This window comes from Ranitomeya imitator, chromosome 2 (genome assembly GCF_032444005.1).
Source record: "Ranitomeya imitator isolate aRanImi1 chromosome 2, aRanImi1.pri, whole genome shotgun sequence".
NCBI lineage: Eukaryota > Metazoa > Chordata > Amphibia > Anura > Dendrobatidae > Ranitomeya > Ranitomeya imitator.
In genome coordinates this window covers 773,700,285-773,728,265 of record NC_091283.1, presented here as the reverse complement: position 1 = coordinate 773,728,265, position 27,981 = coordinate 773,700,285, and the positions used below count along the sequence as shown (strand labels likewise).

The 27,981-nt window shown below is 45.4% G+C and overlaps 1 protein-coding gene across 2 annotated transcripts in view; it reads left to right on the top strand.

Moving 5' to 3' along the window:
• Positions 1 to 27,981, top strand: part of FAS (Fas cell surface death receptor) — a 92,789-nt gene that overhangs the window by 24,901 nt on the left and 39,907 nt on the right. The window contains exons 2-5 of one of the 2 annotated variants that reach the window (XM_069753500.1): positions 13,079 to 13,156; positions 16,702 to 16,876; positions 24,312 to 24,443; positions 26,971 to 27,097. In XM_069753500.1, the coding sequence (XP_069609601.1) occupies positions 13,079 to 13,156; positions 16,702 to 16,876; positions 24,312 to 24,443; positions 26,971 to 27,097 (512 nt within the window). The remainder of the gene's footprint in view (positions 1 to 13,078; positions 13,157 to 16,701; positions 16,877 to 24,311; positions 24,444 to 26,970; positions 27,098 to 27,981) is intronic. The other variant, XM_069753501.1, reaches the window with a different exon arrangement.

The window sequence follows — 27,981 nt, the reverse complement described above, 5'->3', positions numbered from 1 at the left end:
TTTGTTTGCTGTTTTTTTCTGTCCAGCTTGTCTATTTGTTTTTTCCTGCTTGCTGGAAGCTCTGGGACGCAGAGGGTGTACCTCCGTGCCGTTAGTTCGGTACAGAGGGTCTTTTTGCCCCCTTTGCGTGGTTTTTGTAGGGTTTTGTGTTGACCGCAAAGTTACCTTTCCTATCCTCGCTCTGTTCAGAAAGTCGGGCCTCACTTTGCTAAATCTATTTCATCTCTACGTTTGTCTTTTCATCTTAACTCACAGTCATTATATGTGGGGGCTGCCTTTTCCTTTGGGGTATTTCTCTGAGGCAAGGTAGGCTTATTTTCTATCTTCAGGCTAGCTAGTTTCTCAGGCTGTGCCGAGTTGCATAGGGAGCGTTAGGCGCAATCCACGGCTGCCTCTAGTGTGTTTGGAGAGGATTAGGGATTGCGGTCAGCAGAGTTCCCACGTCTCAGAGCTCGTTCTATGTTTTTGGGTTATTGTCAGGTCACTGTATGTGCTCTTACTTCTATGTCCATTGTGGTACTGAATTACCTTATCATAACAGCATCCCCACATGTGTTGAGGCTGTCTTCTGCCGCAAATATGCAGTCTCAGGGACTTGAATATATTATCCGAGCACACCCAAGATACTCAGATAGATGCTCGTATAACGTGTCATCCGAGCATGCTTGGGTGACATGTTATACGAGCATATTCGCTCATCACTAGTGAACAACGCCGGTCTTGATGAATCGGGGCCTTAATGTTTGGATGTAAGTTTCCATGTAGGTGGCCCAGTAGGTAAAAATTATTGACTGAATATTTGGACCCCTTGGACTTTACTGGCTTGGTTGGTAAATTACCTCTTTCGTTAGCACTTGGAGGATAAGTAGTTATTTGCTTTTCGGGGCGTTGTGCAGATTATTGACAACTATAATAACTGTGGTTGAAGCAGGAACTTACCTGTGAGTCAATAAAGTGGTTATCTAGATGCAAAAAAAGTTTTTATGGTTTGCAAATATCAATCCTGTCTAATATTTAAACACACGAAGCTTAGACTAAATTTATGAAAATGGGCAAAATGTATAACAGTGGCTAGAGCTGGAAGATAATTTTTATGCATCTTTGACACTTTTCAACATGTTAGTTGGCTTACTGTATGTACATCAGCAGTTTTCTATAAGATTTGTATGAACTTTTGGAACATATTGTCATATTTTGAGTCATGCCCCATTTTCACTAAGCCACAGCCTGCTCTGCTAATCCTTGCCTACTTAATTGGCTGTGAAAAGTGTCTATAACATACTAATAAGTACAAGGCTTGTATGACAATTTTTTGGCACAGATGGAGCAAGAAATCTGTATTATTCATCATTGCAAATCTCTCATAACTTGAAACTAAAAACCAGGGGTTTTGCTACAATCAATGAAAGCAATTTTTTGAGCATTAAACTTCAACATTTATGGTTTTTTTTTACAATGTATCACTGTATATCAAATGGTAAAATGTAATCCAGGGTGTTTTGCTCAAAAAGTATTATCTAGAATAGAAGTAAAAGCTCCTCTGTGGGTTTTTGGTCTGTTTCAAGCCTGTGGGTGTAGAGAAGAATATTTCCTCTCACTAACAGCAAGTGAAGCTATTAAAATAAATACATTGAAATTTCATAAAGTTCAGTTAACCTCTTTACCACCTTGGGTTTTTCCATTTTAGAGTTTCTGTGTTTTGCTCCCCTTCTTTCTAGAGTCATAACTTTTTTATTTTTCTGTCAGTAAGCCCATGTGAGGGCATGTTTTTGCGGGAAGAGTTGTAATTTTAAACGACACCATTGGTTTTGTCATATAGTGTACTGGAAAATGGGAAAAAAATTCAAAGTGCGGTGAAATTGCAAAGAAAAGTGCAATTGCACAATTGTTTTTAACTTTGTTTTTTACCATATTCACTATATGCTAAAGCTGACCTGCCGTTATGATTCTCCAGGTCAATACGAGTTCATAGATACCAAAAATGTATAGTTTTTTTTATTCAAGTGGTGAAAAAAATCCAAACTTTCTAAGTAAAAAAAAAGCCATTTTCTGAGACCCGTAGTGTCTCCATTTTTCGTGATCTGGGTCTGGGTTCTTATTTTTGGGGTGCTGAGCTGACTTTTTTTATTGATACCATTTTGGTGTAGATACAATCTTTTAATTTCCTTTTACTGGATTTCAATGCAATGTTGCGGTGACCAAAAAAATATAATTCTGTTGTTTTGATTTTTTTTCTTGTTACGCCGTTTACCGATCTGATTAATTCTTTTTATATTAAAAGATCGGGCAATTCTGAATGTGGAGATACCAAATATGTGTTTTTTTAAATTATTGTTTTATTTTGAATGAAGCGAATGGAGGGTGATTTGAATTCTTATATATTTTTTTATGTTTTTAATTTTTTTTTTACTTTGCACTTGCTTTAACCCTTTACCCCCAAGGGTGGTTTGCACGTTAATGACCGGGCCAATTTTTACAGTTCTGACCACTGTCCCTTTATGATGTTATAACTCTGGAACGCTTCAAGGGATCCCGGTTATTCTGACATTGTTTTCTCGTGACATATTGTACTTCATGATAGTGGTAAAATTTCTTTGATATTACCTGCATTTATTTGTGAAAAAAAATGGAAATTTGGCGAACATTTAGAAAATTTCGCAATTTTCCAACTTTGAATTTTTATGCCCTTAAATCACAGAGATATGTTACACAAAATACTTAATAAGTAACATTTCCCACATGTCTACTTTACATCAGCACAATTTTGGAACCAAAATTTTTTTTGTTAGGGAGTTATAAGGGTTAAACTTTGACCAGCAATTTCTCATTTTTACAAAACCATTTTTTTAGGGACCACATCTCATTTCAAGTCATTTTGAGGGGTCTATATGATAGAAAATACCCAAGTGTGACACCATTATAAAAATTGCACCCCTCAAGGTGCTCAAAACCACATTTAAGAAGTTTATTAACTCTTCAGGTGTTTCACAGGAATTTTTGGAATGTTTAAAGAAAGATGAACATTTAACTTTTTTCACAAAAAATTTACTTCGGCTCCAATTTGTTTTACTTTACCAAGGGTAACAGGAGAAAATGGACCTCAAAAGTTGCTGTACAATTTGTCCTGAGTACGCAGATACCCCATATGTGGAGGTAAACCACTGTTTGGGCGCATGCAGAGCTTGGAAGGGAAGGAGCGCTGTTTGACTTTTCAATGCAAAATTGACTGGAATTGAGATGGGACACCATGTTGCGTTTGGAGAGCCCCTGATGTGCCTAAACATTGAAACCCCCCACAAGTGACACCATTTTGGAAAGTAGACCCCCTAAGGAACTTATCTAGATGTGTGGTGAGCACTTTGACCCACCAAGTGCTTCACAGAAGTTTATAATGCAGAGCCGTAAAAATAAAAAATCATATTTTTTCACAAAAATGATCTTTTCGCCCCCAATTTTTTATTTTTTCCAAGGGTAAGAGAAGAAATTGGACCTTGAAAGTTGTGCAATTTGTCCTGAGTACTCTGATACCCCATATGCGGGGGTAAACCACTGTTTGGGCGCATGGCAGAGCTCGGAAGGGAAGGAGCACCGTTTGACTTTTCAATGCAAAATTTACTGGAATTGAGATGGAACACCATGTTGCGTTTGGAGAGCCCTGATGTGCCTAAACAGTGGAAACCCCCAATTCTAACTGAAACCCTAACCCCAACACACCCCTAACCCTAATCCCAACCATAACCCTAACCACACCCATAACCCTGACACACCCCTAACCCTAATTCCAACCGTAATTGTAATCCAAACCCTAACCCTAGTCCCAATCCTAACCCTAGCCCCAACCCTAACCCTAGCCCTAACCCTAGCCCTAACCCTAACCCTAGCCCTAACCCTAACCCTAATGGGAAAATGGAAATAAATACATTTTCTTTATTTTTCCCTAACTAAGGGGGTGATGAAGGGAGGTTTGATTTACTATTTATATCGGGTTTTATAGCGGATTTTTATGATTGGCAGCCGTCGCGCACTAAAAGACGCTTTTTATTGCAAAAAATAGTTTTTGCGTTACCACATTTTGAGAGCTATAATTTTTCCATATTTTGGTCCACAGAGTCATGTGAGGTCTTGTTTTTTGCGGGACGAGTTGACATTTTTATTGGTGACATTTTCGGGCACGTGACATTTTTTGATCGCCTTTTATTCCAATTTTTGTAAGGCAGAATGACCAAAAACCACCTGTCCATAAATTTCTTTTTTTTGGGGGGGAGGGGGTGTTTATACCGTTACACGTCTGGTAAAATCGATAAAGCAGTTTTATTCTTCGGGTCAGTACGATTACAGCGATACCTCATTTATATTTTTTTATGTTTTGGCGCTTTTATACGATAAAAACTATTTTATAGAAAAAATTATTATTTTTGCATCGCTTTATTCTGAGGACTATAACTAACTTTTTAATTTTTTCGCTGATGATGCTGTATGGCATCTCGTTTTTTGAGGGACAAGATGACGTTTTCAGCGGTACCATGGTTATTTATATCCGTCTTTTTGATTGCGTGTTATTCCACTTTTTGTTCGGCAGTATGATAATAAAGCGTTGTTTTTTGCCTTGTTTTTTATTTCTTTTTTTACGGTATTCACTGAAGGGGTTAACTAGTGGGACAGTTTTACAGGTCGGGTCGTTACGGATGCCGCGATACTAAATATGTGTACTTTTATTGTTTTTTTAATTTAGATAAAGAAATGTATTTATGGGAACAATATATATATATATTTTTTTTTATATAGGAATTTAATTTTTTTTTTTTTTTTTACACATCTGAATATTTTTTTTTTACACTATAACATTGCCCCGCAGGGTAAACTCGACCACTGTGTCACAGGTCGGGTTTACCCTGTAGGGCAGTGACTAACTGTCTACCAGATATTTACTAGAGCATCTGATGGTGAGAAATAACTGCCGGTAGAGACTAGATACTACTGCAGACTTGGGTACAGGGTACAGGTTGGCAAGACAGAAGCATAGTCAGGTGGTCTGAGGGTCAGGAGCAGAGAGCTCAGGATAAACGAAAAAGCAAGCCTGGTCAATAATAGGAAATATGTGTGGAGATGCAGCATTGTATAACCAGATGACTATTTTTAGCAAGCCAGAAAGGATAGACTGTCATGTAGACTTATGTTTGTGTAAGCCTGTGATATTGAATTGTAAGCTGATATTTGATAAAACATATTGTGCTGTTATCATTGATGACTAGTGATGTGTACTGATATGCTAATTATGCATTGTGTAGGCCAGATAGTTTAGTGACTTTGAAAACAGAAGAAAAACTATGCAAATATAACAGGTATGTGCAACATGGATGTCTGACTGAGGACTTGGAGACGGCTGACAATTAGAGATATTGCCTGGAGAGGATAAAACTGGTGAACAATGCAGAAGACAAGTCATATATTGTAATGGCCAGAAATAGTGTTATATCTCATGTATACACATGACAACCCATTCTAAGAAGATATCACTTAAAATGAACCCACTATATTTATCGTCTTATGTATATCTGTATGTGAGTCAATTTTATGTCTGCAAAATACAATGTTTCTCTACTGCATACCACCCTAAACTGGGAACTAAGCTCAATATGACTCTTCACCATTGCAATGCTGGAAATTCCTTGCTATAGTCAGTTGCCCTCCTTTTTTCTTTTAAAAGAGCCCTTTCAGAATATATGTTAAAACATAATTTTAAAGGTATTTTCTTAGCATATAAATTATTAAAGCACCAAGGAAAAATGAAGAAACTTCATAATTTATTTCCTGTTAAACTCCTGTCTGTTTTTCAGCTGTAATGTGGTGGTGTGACCTCCAGCTCCTGAGTAATTGTTACAGTCCATTCAAAGCACAGAGTAGAGATTTCCTGTCTGTGCTTTGAATGACTCATGCAGCAGCTCTGAGCCTGCTCTGAGCAGGGGGCGTGGCCTGAGATCTTGGGATCTTATAGGCTTTTGACTATATGATGGTGGACATCGATTTCCAGGCAGACATGGAAGGACTTTGTGCCCCTGCTGCTGCATCATCTGATTCATTTAATACATTTCTAAGCTATGTCCAATTAATTCTTTTGTGCATTTTGTTAGACACTAAAGTATGCTCTCCTGATGAAACCACTGGAGGAGAAACACGTCGAGCTATGTGCATACTTTGTTTTGTGTATTAGTATCTGCATTAACTTTTCGTTTTACTCTGTTTTTGCACATCTTTGGGTATGAACTGTGATTAATGTACCTGGGTTATTATCTTAGTGGGCTACTGGTTTAAAACAATATATGATGTAGTGTACATGCCCATACTTACTTAAGGCTTCTTTCACATTTCCGTCGGTATGGGGCCGTCACGAAGCGTCTGCGCGACGTACCGACGGAAGTGTTTTCTTTCACATTTCCATTTGCGCTGCCCAGCAGGAAAGATCGTGAGTGCGATATTTCCTGCTGGTCATGTGCAGTGTGAAACACTGGATGCGACGTATGGAAAAACTTTCCCTTGAAAGTTTTTCCGAGGCGACGGGCCGCCAAAACCCGACGCATCCAGTGCACAACGGACGCGATGTGTGGCCATACGTCGCGATCCGTCGGCAATACAAGTCTATGGGAAAAAAACGCATCCTGCGTGCAAATTTGCAGGATGGGTTTTTTTTTTTACCAAAATGACGCATTGTCACGGATCCAAATAAACGGAAATGTGAAAGTAGCCTTACTGGACTGGTTGCTCTTCTCTTATCTGTAGGGGTTTTATATGATTATACGTTATTGACTGGGTATTGCTATACATTTAAGGATTTGATCATTGCCACACTACTGGTGGAACTCTAATACATTACTTGCAGTCACTTTATGTGATCATTTGTATATTTGGTCCTACCATTATCATTACACACTGTGGAACTTACACAGCTCTGCCTCTTGAGAAATGTAGTCTACAGACATGTGTCTGCCTTAAAGGAAATCCGTCAGCAGGTTTTTGCTGTGTAAACTGAGGACAACATGAGGTAGGGGTTAAACCACTGAACATAAGGATGTGTCACATATCCGGCTGTATGATGTTGTTTACTTCGACTGTAGCTTTATTGACCTTGTGATTACCATTGCTGTGAGCAGCATGTCTTTAAGTTCAACTCTGTCCCCTCCTGTGATAAACACCTCACTGTCTATAGCTATGTAGAATAAGAGCCTGTGTGGGCGGAGTTAGCTGTGGTGTAGGCGGGGTCAGGTATCTCAGCTCTGCTGCATTCTTAAATCTAACTACCCTGATTGTGTCAGAACCCAGTAATCTAAGCAATACCTTGTTGGAGTCAGCTTTTCTTTGCCTATATCATACTGCTCTCAGATGAGGTAGCAGAAACCTGCTGACAGATTCTCCTTAACTTGTAGCTTCTTTGCCTCCATCTCTAGTCCTCCACTGGTAATGGGCCATCTATAATACTGGTGTCTATGCATTTGGGATTTGGGCCCTCTCAGGACATGGTTTTAACTGATATACAATACAGACCAAACATTTGGACACACCTTCTCATTTAAAGATTTTTCTGTATTTTCATGACTATGAATATTGTACATTCACACTGAAGGCATCAAAACTATGAATTAACACATGTGGAATTATATACTTAACAAAAAAGTGTGAAACAACTGAAATTATGTCTTATATTCTAGGTTCTTCAAAGTAGCCACCTTTTGCTTTGATGACTGCTTTGCACACTCTTGGCATTCTCTTAATGAGCTTCAAGAGGTAGTCACCGGGAATAGTCTTCGAACAATCGTGAAGGAGTTCCCAGAGATGCTTAGCACTTGTTGGCCCTTTTGCCTTCACTCTGCGGTCCAGCTCACCCCAAACCATCTCGAGTGGGTTCAGGTCTGGTGACTGTGGAGGCCAGGTCATCTGATCTATGTGTTAATTCATAGTTTTTATGCCTTCAGTGTGAATGTCCAATTTTCATAGTCATGAAAATACAGAAAAATCTTTAAATGAGAATGTGTGTCCAAACTTTTGGCCTGTACTGTATCTGGTGCCCCCAAAAAACACCCCTTCTTAAAGGGAACCTGTCAGCAGGATTGTGCACAGTAACCTACAGTCAGTGTCAGGTCAGCGCCGTTATACTGATTAAAATGATACCTTGGTTGATGAAATCCGTCTTGTGGTTGTTGTTTAATCTTTATTTGTAGTTTTCAGTTAATGATATGCTCGTGGTCCGTGGCGGCCTCTGGGGGTCTTCATGTGGTGCTCTCATTAGGTATTCATGTGTATGGCTTCTGACAGGTCACTGATCCCTCACTTACCTGCCCCCTATTTTACATACTGAATATAATATGTATTGAAAAAAAGATCACATTTAGCATGCAGGCGCCAGCGGCGGCATCTGCACTGCAGCATGAATGCATGTATAATATGCATTAACCCCTTAACGACCGCCGATACACCTTTTAACAGCGGCAGTTAAGGGTACTTAAACCACAGCGCCGTTAATTAACAGCGCTGTGGAAAAAGTGAATAGCGCCCCCCAGAGTCAGATTTTCTCTGGGGTCTCAGTTGCCGTGGGTAGCCAAGACCCCAGAGAACATGATTCAGGGGGGGTTTTACCGACCCCCGAGTTGCGATCGCTGGTAATTAACCGTTTACCGGCGATCGCAAAAAAAAAACAAAAACGCGATTTATCTTTTAATTTTTCTGTCCTCCGATGTGATCGCACATCAGAGGACAGAGAAATGGGGTCCCGATAGCCCCCCGATACTCACCTGTCTCCCCCCGGTGCTCCTCGTGGCTCCCGATGGGCGCCGCCATCTTTTTCCGGCAAAAAATGGCGGGCGCATGCGCAGTGTGCCCGCCGGCCGGCACCGGGAGGATCTTTGGGGTCTCGGCTGCCAGGGGTAGCCGAGACCCCAAAGAACATGATTGGGGTCGGTTTTTACCGACCCCTGTTTTGCGATCGCCGGTAATTAACTGTTTACCAGCAGTCGCAAAAAAAAAAGCGATGTGTAATTCTCTGTCCTCTGATGTGATCGCACATCAGAGGACAGAGAAATAAGGGGAATCGGGGACCCTATTATACTTACCGGTGTCCCTGGGTCCTCCTGCGTCCTCTCCTGCCCGCCGGCTTCTTCTTTGGGAAAGAAAATGGCGGGCGCATGCGCAGTGCACCCGCCAACTGTCGCCATCTGCCAGCCAGCAGGAGAAAGCAGTAGGGGATAAAATTAGGGTTAGGGTTCGGGTTGGGGGCTAAATTTAGGGTTAGAGTTGGGGCTAAATTTAGGGTTAGGGTTGGGGCTAAATTTAGGGTTAAGGTTAGGGTTGGGGCTAAATTTAGGAATAGGGTTAGGGTTGGGGCTAAATATAGCATTAGGGTTGGTGCTAAATTTAGGGTTAGGCTTCTTTCACACTTGCATCGGTACGGGGCCGTCGCAATGCGTCGGCCCGACATACCGATGCACGTTGTGAAAATTGTGCACAATGTGGGCAGCGGATGGAGTTTTTCAATGCATCCGTTGCCCAGTCTATGTCCTGGGGAGGAGGGGGCGGAGTTACGGCCACGCATGCGTGGTCGGAAATGGTGGACGCGACGTACAAAAAAACGTTACATTGAACGTTTTTTTGTGCCGACAGTCCGCCAAAACACAAGTGCACAACGGACGCGATGTGTGGCCATCCGTCGCGATCCGTCGGCAATACAAGTCTATGGGCAAAAAACGCATCCTGCGGGCACATTTGCAGGATCCATTTTTTGTCGAAAACGACGGATTGCGACAGATGCCAAACGACGCAAGTGTGAAAGTAGCCTTAGGGCTAGGGTTGGGGCTAAATTTAGGGTTAGGGTTAGGGCTAGGGTTGGGGCTAAAGTTAGGGCTAGGGTTGCGGCTAAAGATAGGGTTAGAGTTGGGATTAGGGTTAGGGTTTGGATTAGAGTTGGTATTAGGGTTAGGGTTGGCATTAGGGTTACGCTTGGGATTAGGGTTAGGTTTGGGATTAGGGTTAAGGTTAGGGTTGGGATTAGGGGTGTATTGGGATTAGGGTTAGGTTTGAGGTTAGGGTTGAGATTAGGATTAGGGGTGTGTTTTGGATTTAGGGTTTTGATTAGGGTTATGGTTAGGGTTGACTTTAGGGTTGTTTTGGGGTTAGGGTTGTGATTATCGTTAGGGTTGTGATTAGGATTATGGATCGGGTTGGGGTTAGGGTTGGAGTTAGAATTGGGGGGTTTCCACTGTTTAGGTACATCAGGGGGTCTCCAAACACGACAGCCAATTTTGCGCTCAAAAAGTCAAATGATGCTCACTCCCTTCTGAGCTCTGCCGTGCACCCAAACAGTGGTTTACCCCCACATATGGGGTACCAGCATACTCAGGACAAATTGGACAACAACTTTTGGGGTCCAATTTCTCTTGTTACCCTTGTGAAAATAAAAACTTGGGGGCTAAAAAATCTTTTTTGTGGAAAAAAAATATTTTCTATATTCACGACTCTGCATTATAAACTTCTGTGAAGCACTTGGGCATTCAAAGTTCTCACCACACATCTAGATAAGTTCCATGGGGGCTCTAGTTTCCAAAATGGGGTCACTTGTGGGGGGTTTCTACTGTTTAGGTACATCAGGGACTCTCCAAACGCGACATGGCGTCCGATCTCAATTCCAGCCAATTCTACATTGAAAAAGTAAAACGGCACTCCTTCTCTTCGAAGCTCTGCGGTGCGCCCAAACAGTGGTTTAGCCTCACATATTGGGTATCGACGTACTCAGGAGAAATTGCACAACAACTTTTGTGGTCTAATTTCTCCTGTTACCCTTGTGAAAATAAAAATTTAGGGGGCAAAAATATCATTTTTGTAGAAAAAATGCGAGTTTTTAATTTTCACGGCTCTACGTTATAAACTTCTGTGAAGCACCTGGGGTTTTTAAGTGCTCACCACACATCTAGATAAGTTCCTTAATGGGACCAGTTTCCAAAATAGTGTCACTTGTGGGGGGTTTCCACTGTTTAGGCACATCAGGGGCTCTCCAAACGCGACATGGTGTCCGATCTCAATTCCAGCCAATTCTACATTGAAAAAGTAAAACGGCACTCCTTCTCTTCCAAGCTCTGCGGTGCGCCCAAACAGTGGTTTACCCCCACATATGGGGTATCGACGTACTCAGGAGAAATTGCACAACAACTTTTGTGGTCTAATGTCTCCTGTTACCCTTGTCAAAATAAGAATTTGTGGGCGAAAAGATCATTTTTGTGTAAACAAATGCGATTTTTTATTTTCACGGCTCTACGTTATAACGTTATGTGAAGCACCTGGGGGTTCAAAGTGCTCATCACACATCTAGATAAGTTCCTTAAGGGGTCTAGTTTCCAAGTTTCCAAAATGGTGTCACTTGTGGGGGGTTTCCACTGTTTAGGCACATCAGGGGCTCTCTAAACGTGACATGGCATCCAATCTCAATTCCAGCCAATTCTGCATTGAAAAAGTCAAACGGCGCTCCTTCACTTCCAAGCTCTGCGGTGCGTCGAAACAGTGGTTTACCCCCACATATGTGGTATCGGCGTATTCAGGAGAAATTGCACAATAAAATTTATGGTTAGGGTTAATAAACTTCTTGAATGTGGTTTTTAGAACCTTGAGGGGTGTAGTTTTTAGAATGGTGTCACACTTGGTTATTTTCTATCATATAGACCCCTCAAAATGACTTCAAATGAGATGTGGTCCCTAAAAAAAATGGTGTTGTAAAAATGAGAAATTGCTGGTCAACTTTTAACCCTTATAACTCCCTAACAAAAAAAAATTTTGGTTCCAAAATTGTGCTTATGTAAAGTAGACATGTGGGAAATGTTATTTATTAACTATTTTTCGTGACATATCTCTCTGATTTAAGGGCATAAAAATACAAAGTATGAAAATTGCAAAATTTTAAAAAGTTTCGCCATATTTCCGTTTTTTTCATAAATAATTGCAAGTAATATCGAAGAAATGTTACCACTAACATGAAGTACAATATGTCTCGAAAAAACAATCTCAGAATCAGCGGGATCCATTAAAGCGTTCCAGAGTTATAACCTCATAAAGGGACAGTGGTCAGAATTGTAAAAATTGGCTCGGTCATTTAGTACCAAATTGGCTCTGTCACTAAGGGGTTAAATTATTTTATTTAGTGATATAAATTTATTCTGAAAAAATAAATCTTTCTCAAAATGGTGCTGGTTGCGTCTGCTCAGTAGCATCAATCGGTAATCCAATATGCATACTATAGATGCGATCATGCTGCAGCTCAGGCACGGCCGCCGCCTGTCTGCTGAATGTGATTTTTTTTAAAAATACATATAATATTCAGTATATAAAACAGGGAATCGGTGATCTGTCAGCAGTCTTCGTTATGAATATCTAAGCAGAGCACCGCATGAAGACACCCCCCCCCCCCCCCCCACTGGCCGCCCCAGAGCACGGGCATATCATTAACTCAAAACTGAAAATAAAAATTAAACAACAACCACAAGACGGATTTCATCAACCAAGGTATCATTCTAATCAGTGTAACGCCGCCGACCTGACACTCTCTGTAGGTTCTGAGCACAATCCTGCTGACAGGTTCCCTTTAAAAATTCCTGAATTTGCCAGAACTGTACTGATTTTTGAGAAACAATCGTTGGGTAAAAGGGTAATCTTTTATGCAAACATCACTCATAAATTAGATGATGTAGGGATGGGGCTAAAATACAAACGTTGACAACTATACAAAATACAAAGTGCACTTAAGGTAAGCCAAAAACAATTGAAGGGCACGTGGCGCAGCCCTTTCATTTTAGCACCAAGTTCCCCACAAATCTTCCAGAATGTCAATAAAAAAATAAAAGGTTCCTTTTACTGAAAAAGTCTTTCCTTATATTACAGAAAAGTCAAACACCACTCTCAGGGCGTGTAACATAAAGGGGTGCAGATGAAGCCTTTGTATTTGCCCTAAAATTGCATTAACAATTGTTATAGTGCTTTGGAACAAAGCACTGTATTGTTATTCCACCGTAGTCAACTTCTTCTTCTTCTTCTTATTATTATTATTCAGTCCGCAATTAATGCGGCCCGAACCGCTGCACTCACAGACTCCAGTGAGGTGTCATTTCGAAGCCAGCGTTCCTGGGAGGTGTGCTAAGTATTTTTCGTGTCGATCGGATTTGTAGTTTTGGCACAATTTGCGTTAGAAAATTTGGTCTCAATGCATTTCAATAGGGAAATCTTGCCATAAGCTTATAGTGGCAGTTATTTTGAAATTGCCTCAGAAATCAGCCCAACTGCCACCTGGCTGATTAGCTCATTGCTATGTGCAGTCAGACCCAGTTACTATGCCAACGCCTACGAACTCTACATGACCCCACTAGGACACAGGTTTGCCAGATAATATCAGCTCTTAAAGTGACCCGTCCACCAAATCGGACCCTGAGGTGCCAGCCCACCAAATAGGAGGCCGAGGGGCCCCGACCACCAAATCGGAGGCCGAGGGGCCCCGACCACCAAATCGGACCCTGAGGGGCCCCGACCACCAAATCGGACCCTGAGGGGCCCCTACCTCCAAATCGGACCCTGAGGGGCCCCGACCTCCAAATCGGACCCTGAGGGGCCCCGACCACCAAATCGGACCCTGAGGGGCCCCGACCACCAAATCGGACCCTGAGGGGCCCCGACCACCAAATAGGAGGCCGAGGGGCCCCGACCACCACATCGGAGGCCGAGGGGCCCCGACCACCAAATCGGAGGCCGAGGGGCCCCGACCACCAAATCGGAGGCCGAGGGGCCCCGACCTCCAAATCGGAGGCCGAGGGGCCCCGACCTCCAAATCGGAGGCCGAGGGGCCCCGACCACCAAATCGGAGGCCGAGGGGCCCCGACCTCCAAATCGGAGGCCGAGGGGCCCCGACCTCCAAATCGGAGGCCGAGGGGCCCCGACCACCAAATCGGAGGCCGAGGGGCCCCGACCACCAAATCGGACCCTGAGGGGCCCCGACCACCAAATCGGACCCTGAGGGGCCCCGACCACCAAATCGGACCCTGAGGGGCCCCGACCACCAAATCGGACCCTGAGGGGCCCCGACCACCAAATCGGACCCTGAGGGGCCCCGACCACCAAATCGGACCCTGAGGGGCCCCGACCACCAAATCGGACCCTGAGGGGCCCCGACCACCAAATCGGACCCTGAGGGGCCCCGACCACCAAATCGGACCCTGAGGGGCCCCGACCACCAAATCGGACCCTGAGGGGCCCCGACCTCCAAATCGGACCCTGAGGGGCCCCGACCTCCAAATCGGACCCTGAGGGGCCCCGACCACCAAATCGGACCCTGAGGGGCCCCGACCACCAAATCGGACCCTGAGGGGCCCCGACCACCAAATCGGACCCTGAGGGGCCCCGACCACCAAATCGGACCCTGAGGGGCCCCGACCACCAAATCGGACCCTGAGGGGCCCCGACCACCAAATCGGAGGCCGAGGGGCCCCGACCACCAAATCGGACCCTGAGGGGCCCCGACCACCAAATCGGACCCTGAGGGGCCCCGACCACCAAATCGGACCCTGAGGGGCCCCGACCACCAAATCGGACCCTGAGGGGCCCCGACCACCAAATCGGACCCTGAGGGGCCCCGACCACCAAATCGGACCTTGAGGGGCCCCGACCACCAAATCGGACCCTGAGGGGCCCCGACCACCAAATCGGACCCTGAGGGGCCCCGACCACCAAATAGGACCCTGAGGGGCCCCGACCTCCAAATCGGACCCTGAGGGGCCCCGACCTCCAAATCGGACCCTGAGGGGCCCCGACCACCAAATCGGACCCTGAGGGGCCCCGACCACCAAATCGGACCCTGAGGGGCCCCGACCACCAAATAGGAGGCCGAGGGGCCCCGACCACCACATCGGAGGCCGAGGGGCCCCGACCACCAAATCGGAGGCCGAGGGGCCCCGACCTCCAAATCGGAGGCCGAGGGGCCCCGACCTCCAAATCGGAGGCCGAGGGGCCCCGACCACCAAATCGGAGGCCGAGGGGCCCCGACCTCCAAATCGGAGGCCGAGGGGCCCCGACCTCCAAATCGGAGGCCGAGGGGCCCCGACCACCAAATCGGAGGCCGAGGGGCCCCGACCACCAAATCGGAGGCCGAGGGGCCCCGACCACCAAATCGGACCCTGAGGGGCCCCGACCACCAAATCGGACCCTGAGGGGCCCCGACCACCAAATCGGACCCTGAGGGGCCCCGACCACCAAATCGGACCCTGAGGGGCCCCGACCACCAAATCGGACCCTGAGGGGCCCCGACCACCAAATCGGACCCTGAGGGGCCCCGACCACCAAATCGGACCCTGAGGGGCCCCGACCACCAAATCGGACCTTGAGGGGCCCCGACCACCAAATCGGACCCTGAGGGGCCCCGACCACCAAATCGGACCCTGAGGGGCCCCGACCACCAAATCGGACCCTGAGGGGCCCCGACCACCAAATCGGACCCTGAGGGGCCCCGACCTCCAAATCGGACCCTGAGGGGCCCCGACCTCCAAATCGGACCCTGAGGGGCCCCGACCACCAAATCGGACCCTGAGGGGCCCCGACCACCAAATCGGACCCTGAGGGGCCCCGACCACCAAATCGGACCCTGAGGGGCCCCGACCACCAAATCGGACCCTGAGGGGCCCCGACCACCAAATCGGACCCTGAGGGGCCCCGACCACCAAATCGGACCCTGAGGGGCCCCGACCACCAAATCGTACCCTGAGGGGCCCCGACCACCAAATCGTACCCTGAGGGGCCCCGACCACCAAATCGGAGGCCGAGGGGCCCCGACCACCAAATCGTACCCTGAGGGGCCCCGACCACCAAATCGGACCCTGACGGGCCCCGACCATTAAATCGTACCCTGAGGGGCCCCGACCACCAAATCGGACCCTGAGGGGCCCCGACCACCAAATCGGACCCTGAGGGGCCCCGACCACCAAATCGGACCCTGAGGGGCCCCGACCACCAAATCGGACCCTGAGGGGCCCCGACCTCCAAATCGGACCCTGAGGGGCCCCGACCACCAAATCGGACCCTGAGGGGCCCCGACCACCAAATCGGACCCTGAGGGGCCCCGACCACCAAATCAGACCCTGAGGATTCCCGACCACCAAATCGGACCCTGAGGGGCCCCGACCACCAGATCGGACCCTGAGGGGCCCCGACCACCAGATCGGACCCTGAGGGGCCCCGACCACCAGATCGGACCCTGAGGGGCCCCGACCTCCAGATCGGACCCTGAGGGGCCCCGACCTCCAGATCGGACCCTGAGGGGCCCCGACCTCCAAATCGGACCCTGAGGGGCCCCGACCACCAAATCGGACCCTGAGGGGCCCCACTTACCAAATCAGCGCCTGAAGGGCACCCAAGCGTGAAAGTCTTGCAGGGGCAGCACGGGCACCATTCCAAAGCACTATCTGTAGTTCCTTCAGGAAATACCCATCTAGTTTTACTATATTATTTAATTAATGTTAATTTTGATTTTCTAACAATCACTTGCAAAATAGCAGCCGATCTTTTATTGGAAAAATTGATTCCATAAAATATTAACTTTATTTTCTTGGGAATAGCTATGTCGCTTATGCACACATGTGCCTTTTATATGACAGAAGGTGTTGACTGCTCTTCTCTGACTCTTCATTCTTACAGGCTCTTATTCTAAATTTTGTGGTATTCGCAGAAAATAAAGACCACAATACAACAGACAAAGGTATAAAGAAAAAAGTTGGCAATTCCATATTACTGAAGCTCTGGAAGAGAGAAATCCTCTGTCCAGACGGTGAATACAGGGCAGTAAATCACTGTTGTAAACGTTGCAATGCAGGTAAGTTTAATTTAGGAAATAGGTAAAATGGATCTGACAACTTTCCTAACATTTTCATAGTCACTTGTAATTGCCATGCCTTTTTCAATAATACTGCATCATGTCTTTCCTCTGGTTTCCCTCCTGAATATTTAGGAAAAAACTGACAACTTGGAGGTAATTTATTATCAGGGGATTTTTTAAGTCACTTTTTTTGAGCGTACTTTTTCCAAGCTAAAGGACTTTGGGACAAATTTATGAATGATCTATGTCATAAAATAAAAAGAAATAACACTAGAATTATCACAATAGAAAACAAAGTAAAATTGTAAAAATATTAAAAAAAGCTACAAAATTAAAACTTAAAAAAAATCTGACTGTAAAAACTCAAAGTGCTACAATGTTTTTAACATCAAATTTCATAAAAGTGTAAAAGTATCAAATTTTTCAAAAATGAGGATAATCTTTTTCAGCCTGGTCTTGGACGCTACCCAGGCAGTAAACACTTGCACAAAAAAAAAATTGGTCATAAATATGCCCCAAAATCATCTAGCAAAGCAAATCTCACCAGTTTTAACGGACAGGAACCTGAACTGTTGATTTAGGTTTATCTTAGATGGAAAATTGAGCAAACAAGCTTCACATTTGGAGAACACAAGAAAATAGAAACAAAAAGAAGAAATTACTCCAAATGGAGGAAATACCAGGAATAATAACCAGACCCTGAATGCCAAGTAGCTATTGAAAGGAGAAGAGTAATATATAGATGGAGGAATAACAGTTATCACACAATGCAGAGTTTCATTACGGCCTCATTCAGACGTCCGTGAGGCACATACGTGTTCTATCTGTGTTTTTTACCTGTGTTTTACCCATTATAGTTTATAGAGCTGTTCACATGTCCATGGTTCTTTTGCAGACCAGCAAAAATTAGGAAGATATGTCTACTTTTTATCCATGTCATGGATTCAATTTACCGAGAAAAGTCTACGGCATCTGTGATTAACACTGCAAAGAATAGGAGAAACTTTTTTTTTTCATCAGTGAAAATCACTGATAAAACACTGATGGTAAAAAACTGATACACTGATGAAATTTGGAACCAAAACACTAATGAATAAGACCACGCTCCAGTCCCTCCTGAAGTAAGGCACCCCCATATCATGATGCTGGCAACTCTGTGCTTCACGGTTGGGCTGGTGGTCTGTGGCTTACACGTCTTCCCATGTTTCTCCATACATAATGATGGTCGTTGTGGCCGTGGCTGTATTTTCCACCAGGCACCTGAGGGCGGCACATAGGGTGCCCGGTTGCCAAGGGCGATGTCAACGTGAAGGGAAAAAGTTATTTTTAAAAAAATTTCCCTTCTTCTTACTTCCACTGCACTAGGTTTAAAAACCACCATCTATATTTTTTTTTGGGGGGATGTATGGACAGAGGAGCATCGATCAGCTGCCTGCTCTGACAGAAGAAGATAAATCATAGAGGTGAAGGACCGGAGATGCCGTCATGTCCATGTGACTCTTACGGGCCATGCTTCAGATTGCAAGTGATATGTTTTCCCGAGTAGGAAGCAGCAAGAGGCGCACTGGTGACAGTAAATTAGGGAACAGGGATACATGGGGTTGCAGGCTATATGTAGGGGTACATATGGGGTTGCAGGCTAGATGTGGGAGTACATATGGGGTGCAGGCTGTATGTTGGGGTACATAGGGTGCAGGCTACATGTGGGGGTACATATTGGCATGCACTATACACGTGGGGGTACATATAGAAGTGCAAGCTACATCTGAAGGTACATATGGGTGTGCAGGCTACATGTTGGGGTACATATTGGCATGCGAGATAGACGTGGGGGTACATATAGGAGTACAGGCTACATCTGAAGGTACAATGCCTACAAGTAGTATTCAACCCCCTGCAGATTTAGCAGGTTTAATAAGATGCAAATATGTTAGAGCCTTCAAACTTCAAACAAGAGCAGGATTTATTAACAGATGCATAAATCTTACAAACCAAAAAGTTTTGTTGCTCAGTTAAATTTTTATAAATTTTAAACATAAAAGTGTGGGTCAATTATTATTCAACCCCTAGGGTTAATATTTTGTGGAATAACCTTTGTTTGCAATTACAGCTAATAATCGTCTTTTGTAAGACCTGATCAGGCTGGCACAGGTCTCTGGAGTTATCTTGGCCCACTCCTCCATGCAGATCTTCTCCAAGTTATCTAGGTTCTTTGGGTGTCTCATGTGGACTTTATTCTTGAGCTCCTTCCACAAGTTTTCAATTGGGTTAAGGTCAGGAGACTGACTAGGCCACTGCAACACCTTGATTTTTTGCCTCTTGAACCAGGCCTTGGTTTTCTTGGCTGTGTGCTTTGGGTCGTTGTCTTGTTGGAAGATGAAATGACGACCCATCTTAAGATCCTTGATGGAGGAGCGGAGGTTCTTGGCCAAAATCTCCAGGTAGGCCGTGCTATCCATCTTCCCATGGATGCGGACCAGATGGCCAGGCTCCTTGGCTGAGAAACAGCCCCACAGCATGATGCTGCCACCACCATGCTTGACTGTAGGGATGGTATTCTTGGGGTCGTATGCAGTGCCATCCAGTCTCCAAACGTCACGTGTGTGGTTGGCACCAAAAATCTCGATCTTGGTCTCATCAGACCAGAGAACCTTGAACCAGTCAGTCTCAGAGTCCTCCAAGTGATCATAAGCAAACTGTAGACGAGCCTTGACATGACGCTTTGAAAGTAAAGGTACCTTAAGGGATCGTCTGGAATGGAGACCATTGCGGTGGAGTACGTTACTTATGGTATTGACTGAAACCAATGTCCCCACTGCCATGAGATCTTCCCGGAGCTCCTTCCTTGTTGTCCTTGGGTTAGCCTTGACTCTTCGGACAAGCCTGGCCTCGGCAAGGGAGGAAACTTTCAAAGGCTGTCCAGGCCGTGGAAGGCTAACAGTAGTTCCATAAGCCTTCCACTTCCGGATGATGCTCCCAACAGTGGATACAGGTAGGCCCAACTCCTTGGAAAGGGTTTTGTACCCCTTGCCAGCCTTGTGACCCTCCACGATCTTGTCTCTGATGGCCTTGGAATGCTCCTTTGTCTTTCCCATGTTGACCATGTATGAGTGCTGTTGACAAGTTTGGGGAGGGTCTAAAATAGTCAGAAAAGGCTGGAAAAAGAGATAATTAATCCAAACATGTGAAGCTCATTGTTCTTTGTGCCTGAACTACTTCTTAATACTTTAGGGGAACCAAACAGAATTCTGGTGGGTTGAGGGGTTGAATAATAAATGACACTCTGAAAAGACTTTTCACAATTTAAAAAAAAAAATAAACAAAGAAATAACATTCTTTTTTGCTGCAGTGCATTTCACACTTCCAGGCTGATCTACAGTCCAAATGTCACAATGCCAAGTTAATTCCAAATGTGTAAACCTGATAAATCTGCATGGGGTTGAATACTACTTGTAGGCACTGTACATATTGGTGTGCAGGCTATATGTGGGGGTACATATGAGCGGTGCAGACTACATGTCGAGGTACATATGGGGGAACAGGCTACATGTGGGGGCACATATGCGGGTGCAGGCTACATGTAGAGGAACATACGGGTGGTGGAGGCTATATGTGGGGGTTATAAAAGAGTGTAGGCTATATGTGGGGGAACATATAGGGGTGCAAGCTACATGTGCAGCGTACATATGGGGGTACAGGCTATATGTGGAGATACATATGGGGGGTGCAAGTGAGTCGCCCCATGGGCTAGGGGTACTCGGTACCGGGTTCTACTGTTTCACAGGGGGATGTCACTGTGGCTGCGACCCCGTCCGTGGCCCAGGGCGCCCATGTAAAAGGGGAAGGTCTTTAACCTTCATCCGGCTGACTAGGTACAATTGTAATTATTCCGTTTTAAAATTGCAATAACTTTTTTTCGAAAAGCCGTAGAGGGCTGAAATTTCATGACATCTCTGCAGTTTGGTCCAGACTATATTGGCCAAATATCACAGTGGAGGTATATATGAAGGTACAATTGTACCTCTGCAGCCTGTTAACGTTGTAAAATTATGCAGCCTGATGAAGGTTAAGGGGTCCGCTGGGGTGATGTTATGGCAGCTAGATGGTATAACTTCCCACAGGTGAAGTATGTCCCCAGGGCTTCCCGGTGTGTATATGGTGGATGGTGAGAGGCGCAGAGAAGAACGAGGACACAATGTTGCAGTCTCTTTACCTTTACTGAAAACTTCGGAATCCACAGTCCAGGGCACCAGATCATAGGACAGGCAGAGTCCAGCCGATTTGGAGGCAAGTCTAGAGTCCCCTTGTCCAGGTGGAAATCAGTAGCCTTCCCTTGCACTGCGGTGGTGTAGTCCTTTACTGCCTATGGCTTCACATAAGGGTCTCACAGATGCGGTGTTTCGCTCTCTCTGTCCCCCATATAGGATAGGACAAAACCTGTATGACTGGTGACTTGAGCCTGTTTATAGATAACCCGGCTCTGTAGGTGTCACCGTGCCTCCTGGGTGTAGGTGCGGACAGGTAACCTGCAATAAGCTGTCCTGCCGGTCTCTGAACTAAGACATAGAGGTCCTTACTCCCTCGGTATTCCGGCTACTGGGAATTTGCGCCTCAGAAGGAGGCAGCCTGGGCGGGGATGGTCCCCTTCTGGAATGCTCTCCTTTGCTTCGACTTCTTTCATGCTCGCTGCAATACAATTCTGCCTTTCAATGTCTCTTTCTGGGAGCTGCAGCTCTGAGGGCATACACAGCTCCGTTGACCCTCTGTCCTCCCCAGACTCTGGTCTGGAACTAAATGAGCTGAGCTCAGCCAGCAACTGACTAACTTTCCCTACAGACTACCAAATATATATGGAACGATCTAATAAATAGGAGCAGAAGCTACCCCTGGTGGTCTGGAGTGTGAATTGTGTTGCATGTTTGTGATACCTGGATGCAGTTATCCTTCTTTGCCTCCAAACGTAGCATCACTCTCCCGGAGAGGAAAGCAATACCACTGCGACAACCAGGACCCTGGGGCTCCGCACATGCTACATGTGGAGGTACATATAAGGGTGCAGGCTACATGTGGTGATACATATGGGGTGCACTCGCTGACACTGGAGAACCATCTCAGCGTGCAGTACATGCATGGGAGGATTCGCAAATCTGCAATCATACAGAGTGACTGTAAAACTTGCCATTTTATACTGGGCAACCCCTTTAATATAATCACTCTGTGCGCATAGAATAAAAATGTTCTCGGCAGCACATGTTTACACAGGATAATTTGCTGCCGAGAACAATGATATTTAAACCAGCTTAAAGGGAATCTGTCACCACATTTGACCTATCTAAACTATTAATATGGGCACACAGGCTATAGACTGCTGAGGAGAGTGATCCCTGTGTGCCTCATATCAGACGTCTTGATGGTGAGAAATCCATTTCTGTATATGACATCTCCCAGGCTATGGTCACGTTGTTGCCCAGAAGACAAATCTGCCTCCATATACTGTATCTCGCCTATCCCTGCGATGTCAGCCGCTTGTGTATTCACACATCGCTAAAACCATGGATCTGATAGTCAGATCCTTGTGACTCAGAGCAGGTCTTAGGCCACGTTCGTACGTTCAGTATTTGGTCAGTATTTTACATCAGTATTTGTAAGCCAAACCCAGGAGTGGAACAATCAGAGGAAAAGTATAATAGAAACACGTCACCACTTCTAGATTTATCACCCACTCCTAGGTTTTGGCTGCCAAATACTGAAATAAAAAACTGTCCAAATATTGAATGTGTGATTCTGGCCTTAATCAGGTCCTATAGGTGATCAGACTCAGTCATTCAAGTCTGTGGGGATCCGTGAGACAGGGATGCAGATTGAGGGCTTCACATTTGCTTCCATTTTGCATGACGGATTTTTTGCTTTGTTATAAACTTGATTAAAACATATGATCTTCCAAAGGCTTTTTTTCATTGGCTTGGAAGCAAGAACACCTCTACAGTAGAGTTGAGTGAATTTGATCGGGTTCCTGATTATTCGGCAAGCTATAGTTCTTGCCGAATAAGCTGCAGAGGGAACCTGGATACCTGGAGCACGCGGGCTGATCAGCTGTCCGACACCACAGCTGCATCTGTCGGGCTGTGTCACTGTCACAGCACATGCAAAGTGAAGATTTACACCTCCTGAAGAAGTTGCCACGAAACGTGCGTTGGGGCAGCAGGGATCAGCTGCACTAATTCACTAGTAAGCTTACCTTGTTACTTAAAGGGACTCTGTCACCTGAATTTGGCGGGACTGGTTTTGGGTCATATGGGCGGAGTTTTCGGGTGTTTGATTCACCCTTTCCTTACCCGCTGGCTGCATGCTGGCTGCAATATTGGATGGAAGTTCATTCTCTGTCCTCCGTAGTACATGCCTGCACAAGGCAAGATTGCTTTGCGCAGGCGTGTACTATGGAGGACAGAGAATGAACTTCAATCCAATATTGCAGCCAGCATGCAGCCAGCGGGTAAGGAAAGGGTGAATCAAACACCCGAAAACTCCGCCCATATGACCCAAAACCAGTCCCGCCAAATTCAGGTGACAGAGTCCCTTTACGTGCCTGTATTGTCTCATCCTAGGAGTAGCTTAATTCTAGCCGCCTGCTATTTTCAATGGAGGCACATCTACTTAGAGGAATCAAGTACTATGTGTAGTATATCAATAGTATAAGAAACATATGTATGTGCACACGTCCGGATTTTTAGCGTTTTTTTTTTGCGAAATTTCCCGATAAAAACGCTATAAAATCGCTAAAAAACGCAAACATTATGCATCCTATCATTTAGAATGCATTCCACATTTTTTGTGCATATGTTTTCCGCAAAAAAAAAAACGCATTCCGCAAAAAAAATGAGCATGTTCATTATTTTTGCGGATTTTTTGCAGATTTCCCATTAAATTGGAGTGTCTGGAAAAAAACGCAAAAAATCCGCAAAAAATCCGCACAAAAAACGCGTCAAAAGCGTGCAAAATACGCACAAAAAAAGCATGCGGATTTCTGGCAGAAATCTCCGGATTTTGTCAGGAAAAAATCCTGACGTGTGCACATAGCCTAACTGAGTAACTTTAAAAATATATATATTAAATACATGAACTATTTTTTTTTACATAAGTGTAGCTGTTACATATTTCTTCCTAATATATTGAAACTTTGTTTTTATTAAAGCGGTGTCCCTTTAAGGGCATGTTTTCACAATCGAGTTTTTTTGATGTTTATGAAGATCAATTTGCTTGTACATAAAAAATTTTAAAAAAAAATGTTCTGTGGATTATGACAAAAAGGTAATAGAAATCCAATGTAATACAATAATTAAAGCATAAAAAAGTTTCCAGCAAAATAAAAATATTTATGATATCATGCTATGGGTAATATAAACAGGTGTCTGTTTTTTTTTTTTTGTTAAAGGAACGTACGCCAAATCTGACTGCGAACAGGAACATGGTGATCCAACATGCAATAATTGCATTGAAGGAAGCACTTACATGAATACTAAGAATGGCGAGCATAGCTGCCGTAAATGCACCCCATGTGACTCCGGTAGGTTAAACTATGTAATATAATAAATTATGTTTTGTTGTACAAAGACAGCTGTAACAAGGCTCAGACGAAATATGACAACTTGACTATATAACTTGAACCCTTTTCTACTTGTCTTTTTTCCTGATCTCTTTAGATCAGGAAAAGGGTCAGTGGTGGCTCCAGAATACAAACTGTGAAGGTGCTGGAGTAATGGGCAATGCTATTATCCTGATGTGGCACCCCAGGAGTTCAGGTACCACAGTAGTGCTGCCTTCCTCTCGGGGAGTGTAGCGCTATGCCTGGAGACAAGTGAGATTCCCTTTGGCAGGTTATCACACACACAACACCTTCCAAATCCAGGCCAGGAGGGGGAGCTCAAAACCCTGTTCTAGGGCAGCTTCTCTGGATAAAGATCCTGGTTTGGAGGAGGACTCAGTTTAGGCTGTACAGAAAGTCTGTGTGCGAGAACAGACAGGGATGAAGCACAGTGGAGATACAGGACTCGAGGAGGCTACTAGAAAGACCTCTAGGGAGTCGGTGCGCAGAATCCTGGTACCGGGAGCCCGAGGCTTTTGTGGAACTTTAAGACACAGAGCAGAACCGGAGGGCAGAGAATTACATGGACTTTGCCCACATTCACCTGTGGTACAGCAGCACCTTGGAGCCTGGAGTCTCTGTGGAAAGAAACCAGTAAGCACGGCTCAAGCTGCCTACCATACAGGTACCTGTCCCAGGACAGGAGAACGAATTAGGGCTTTGCTGGGAACACTTAGTGGCAGCAGGGACCTCAGTTACAGCAAGCACAGAGTGGAAGGCTTCTACCTGACCTGGCAAGGGGATTCCGCTTGTCTCTGGACTGCCTGGACTCCTAATTCACCTGTTGCCGGTGCCCTAGACTGTGGCATGTCATCCGCAGTAAACCAGGTAAAGACTTGCAACTTGTCTCTCTCATTTATTCACCGGCTATACCATCCACACCCTACACTATAGGACCCCTGGGGACCCCGCTTTACCTGTGGGAAGTGTAACATCTGTGCTGCCGCAACATCCCCCAGGGGACCAGTCCCCAATACTGGCCGAACCCCACAGGTGGTGTCACAACAAACTTTGAACATTTTCCCCATTAACGTTGAGGCACAGTGCCACGGACCAGGTCGCAGCCACTGTGACATTCCCCCTTGTGACCGGACCTGGTACCGAGTACCCCACTGCCCTGCGGGTGACTCACTGACACTGCCTATATAGAATATAGCCGCTCTGGTTAGATGCAGTCGAAGGCAATGGTGTAACTTGAAGGTCATGTGCCCCAATGTAAAATCTTAAACTGGGCCCCCAACTATTGTAGATCTTTAATGTTAATCATCTTCTCATGTGGGCCAAAAAGACCTTCTGGATCCCCATTGCAACTCCTTCACCTATTATAGTTGCACCCCCTGGTCGCAGGCCAAATGTGTGATAGCTACATCTAGTGACCCACTGGTGATGTCTCCACTGATTGGAGTGATTTTCTTCTCCTTTCTTATCCATATGGCCCAGACCACCATGACATCTTCTCCTGACTACTGCAGAGTTTGCTGCGCAGACATTTTTAGCTTCTTGCATATGTAGTCATCAGGCTCTAATGCAACATAAATACATACAGACCCCAGATCCTCAAAATAAATCCATATCCCAGACCTTAAATTTATAGGAGTTATCAAAATTTGGTACATGCTGTAATGTGTCGTCTAAATATGTTCATTCTCGATCAATAGAAGTGAATTGATCAAGGCTGGACATGTCCAGCTGGAATGTGGCCATAAGTGTGCAGATTGCATACTTGCAGTCACATGACTGCTCAGTCACACCACCGGCACCGGAGAATCCTGACAGACACATAGAGTGGCTGCATACTGCATAGCTGACCTCACGTCAACAGAGCAGCTCTTCCTATTGCACTATGCTCTGACAGGGCATCACTGCTGACGTCATGATCACTGACAGCCGGCTCCCTTGGTTAGGCAGTTGCCCCATCAGAGCAGAGCAGGAAAGAAGTGACGTCAATGGAAGTTGCAGCATCGCCAGGAGGGACAGTCTGTGACCGCTCTGAGCTGGCATAGATTGGCGCCAGGTAGTTAACTACTAGCTACCTGTAAGTTCTTCGCCTCATAAGAACAGATATACAAGATAACCCTTTTAAGGCCATGTTCCCACATTCAGTATTTGGTCAGTATGTTACCTCAGTATTTGTAAGCCAAAACCAGGGGTGGAACAATCAGAGGAAAAGTATAATAGAAACACATCACTACTTCTGGATTTATCACCTACTCCTTATTTTGGCTTAAGAATATTGATGTAAAATACTGACCAAATACTGAATGTGTGAACGTGGCCTTATTCTGTGGCTCTCACAGAAAACAGCGCTGCAACCATTTGTTAACATATTAACGTGAAACTGATGTTGTAAAGGACATTCCCATTCCATTGAAAATCTACAATGTATCCAAACTTTTTTATGGTTGATGATCACAAGTTGGATCCAACTAATTATATTTATCATTTTCAGTCCTGGAAGAACTTAGCGCCTGTACTGTGACTCGAAACTTTGTATGTAAATGTAAAGAAGATTTCTTCTGTACTGAAAATAAAACTGCTGAATCTGATGGCTGCAATCACTGTCAACATTGCACCAAGTGAGTGTGAAACATTGTGCTGACTACTTTATTTGTATTATTAAAGGGACACTGTCACCTGAATTTGGAGGGAACAATCTTCAGCCATGGAGGCGGGGTTTTTGGGTGTTTGATTCACCCTTTCCTTACCCGCTGGCTGCATGCTGGCTGCAATATTGGATTGAAGTTCATTCTCTGTCCTCCGTAGTACATGCCTGCACAAGGCAATCTTGCCTTGCGCAGGCGTGTACTATGGAGGACAGAGAATGAACTTCAATCCAATATTGCAGCCAGCGGGTAAGGAAAGGGTGAATCAAAAACCCCGCCTCCATGGCTGAAGATTGTTCCCTCCAAATTCAGGTGACAGTGTCCCTTTAACTAGCTGAAAAGCCGGGCGTTGCCCGGGCATAGTAACTGTGGTTAGTTGTGAGCTCCCGTCCCATTGCAGTGTGAAACCCCTTGTGTATTGTGAGCACCCCTTTGCAGTGAGACACCCACCGTGTATTGTGAGACCCCCTCCTCTATGCAGTGTGAGGCCCCTTGTGTATTGTGAACACCTTTCCCTTGCAGTGTGAAACCCCTTCTGTATTGTGAGCCCCCCGTGCAGTGTGAGGGCAGCTTGCACTCCGGCCATGATAGAGCTGTGACAGGCTGAGGGCAGCGGAGTCATGTGCGGACACGGGAGAGTGCCTCGGTGAGAGGGGGAGGACGCGGAGGAGTGGTCTGCACCCCCCTTCTGTCACGGCTGCTGCTTCCTCCCTCAGAGCTCCCGCCGCACCCTCCATGGCCCACTGTGCAGTGATTACCTGCGCCTGGCTCCTACACTGTATTGTGGGCACCCTTCCCTTGCAGTGTGAGACCCCTTCTGTATTGTGAGACCCCACCGTGTATTGTGAAATACTGAC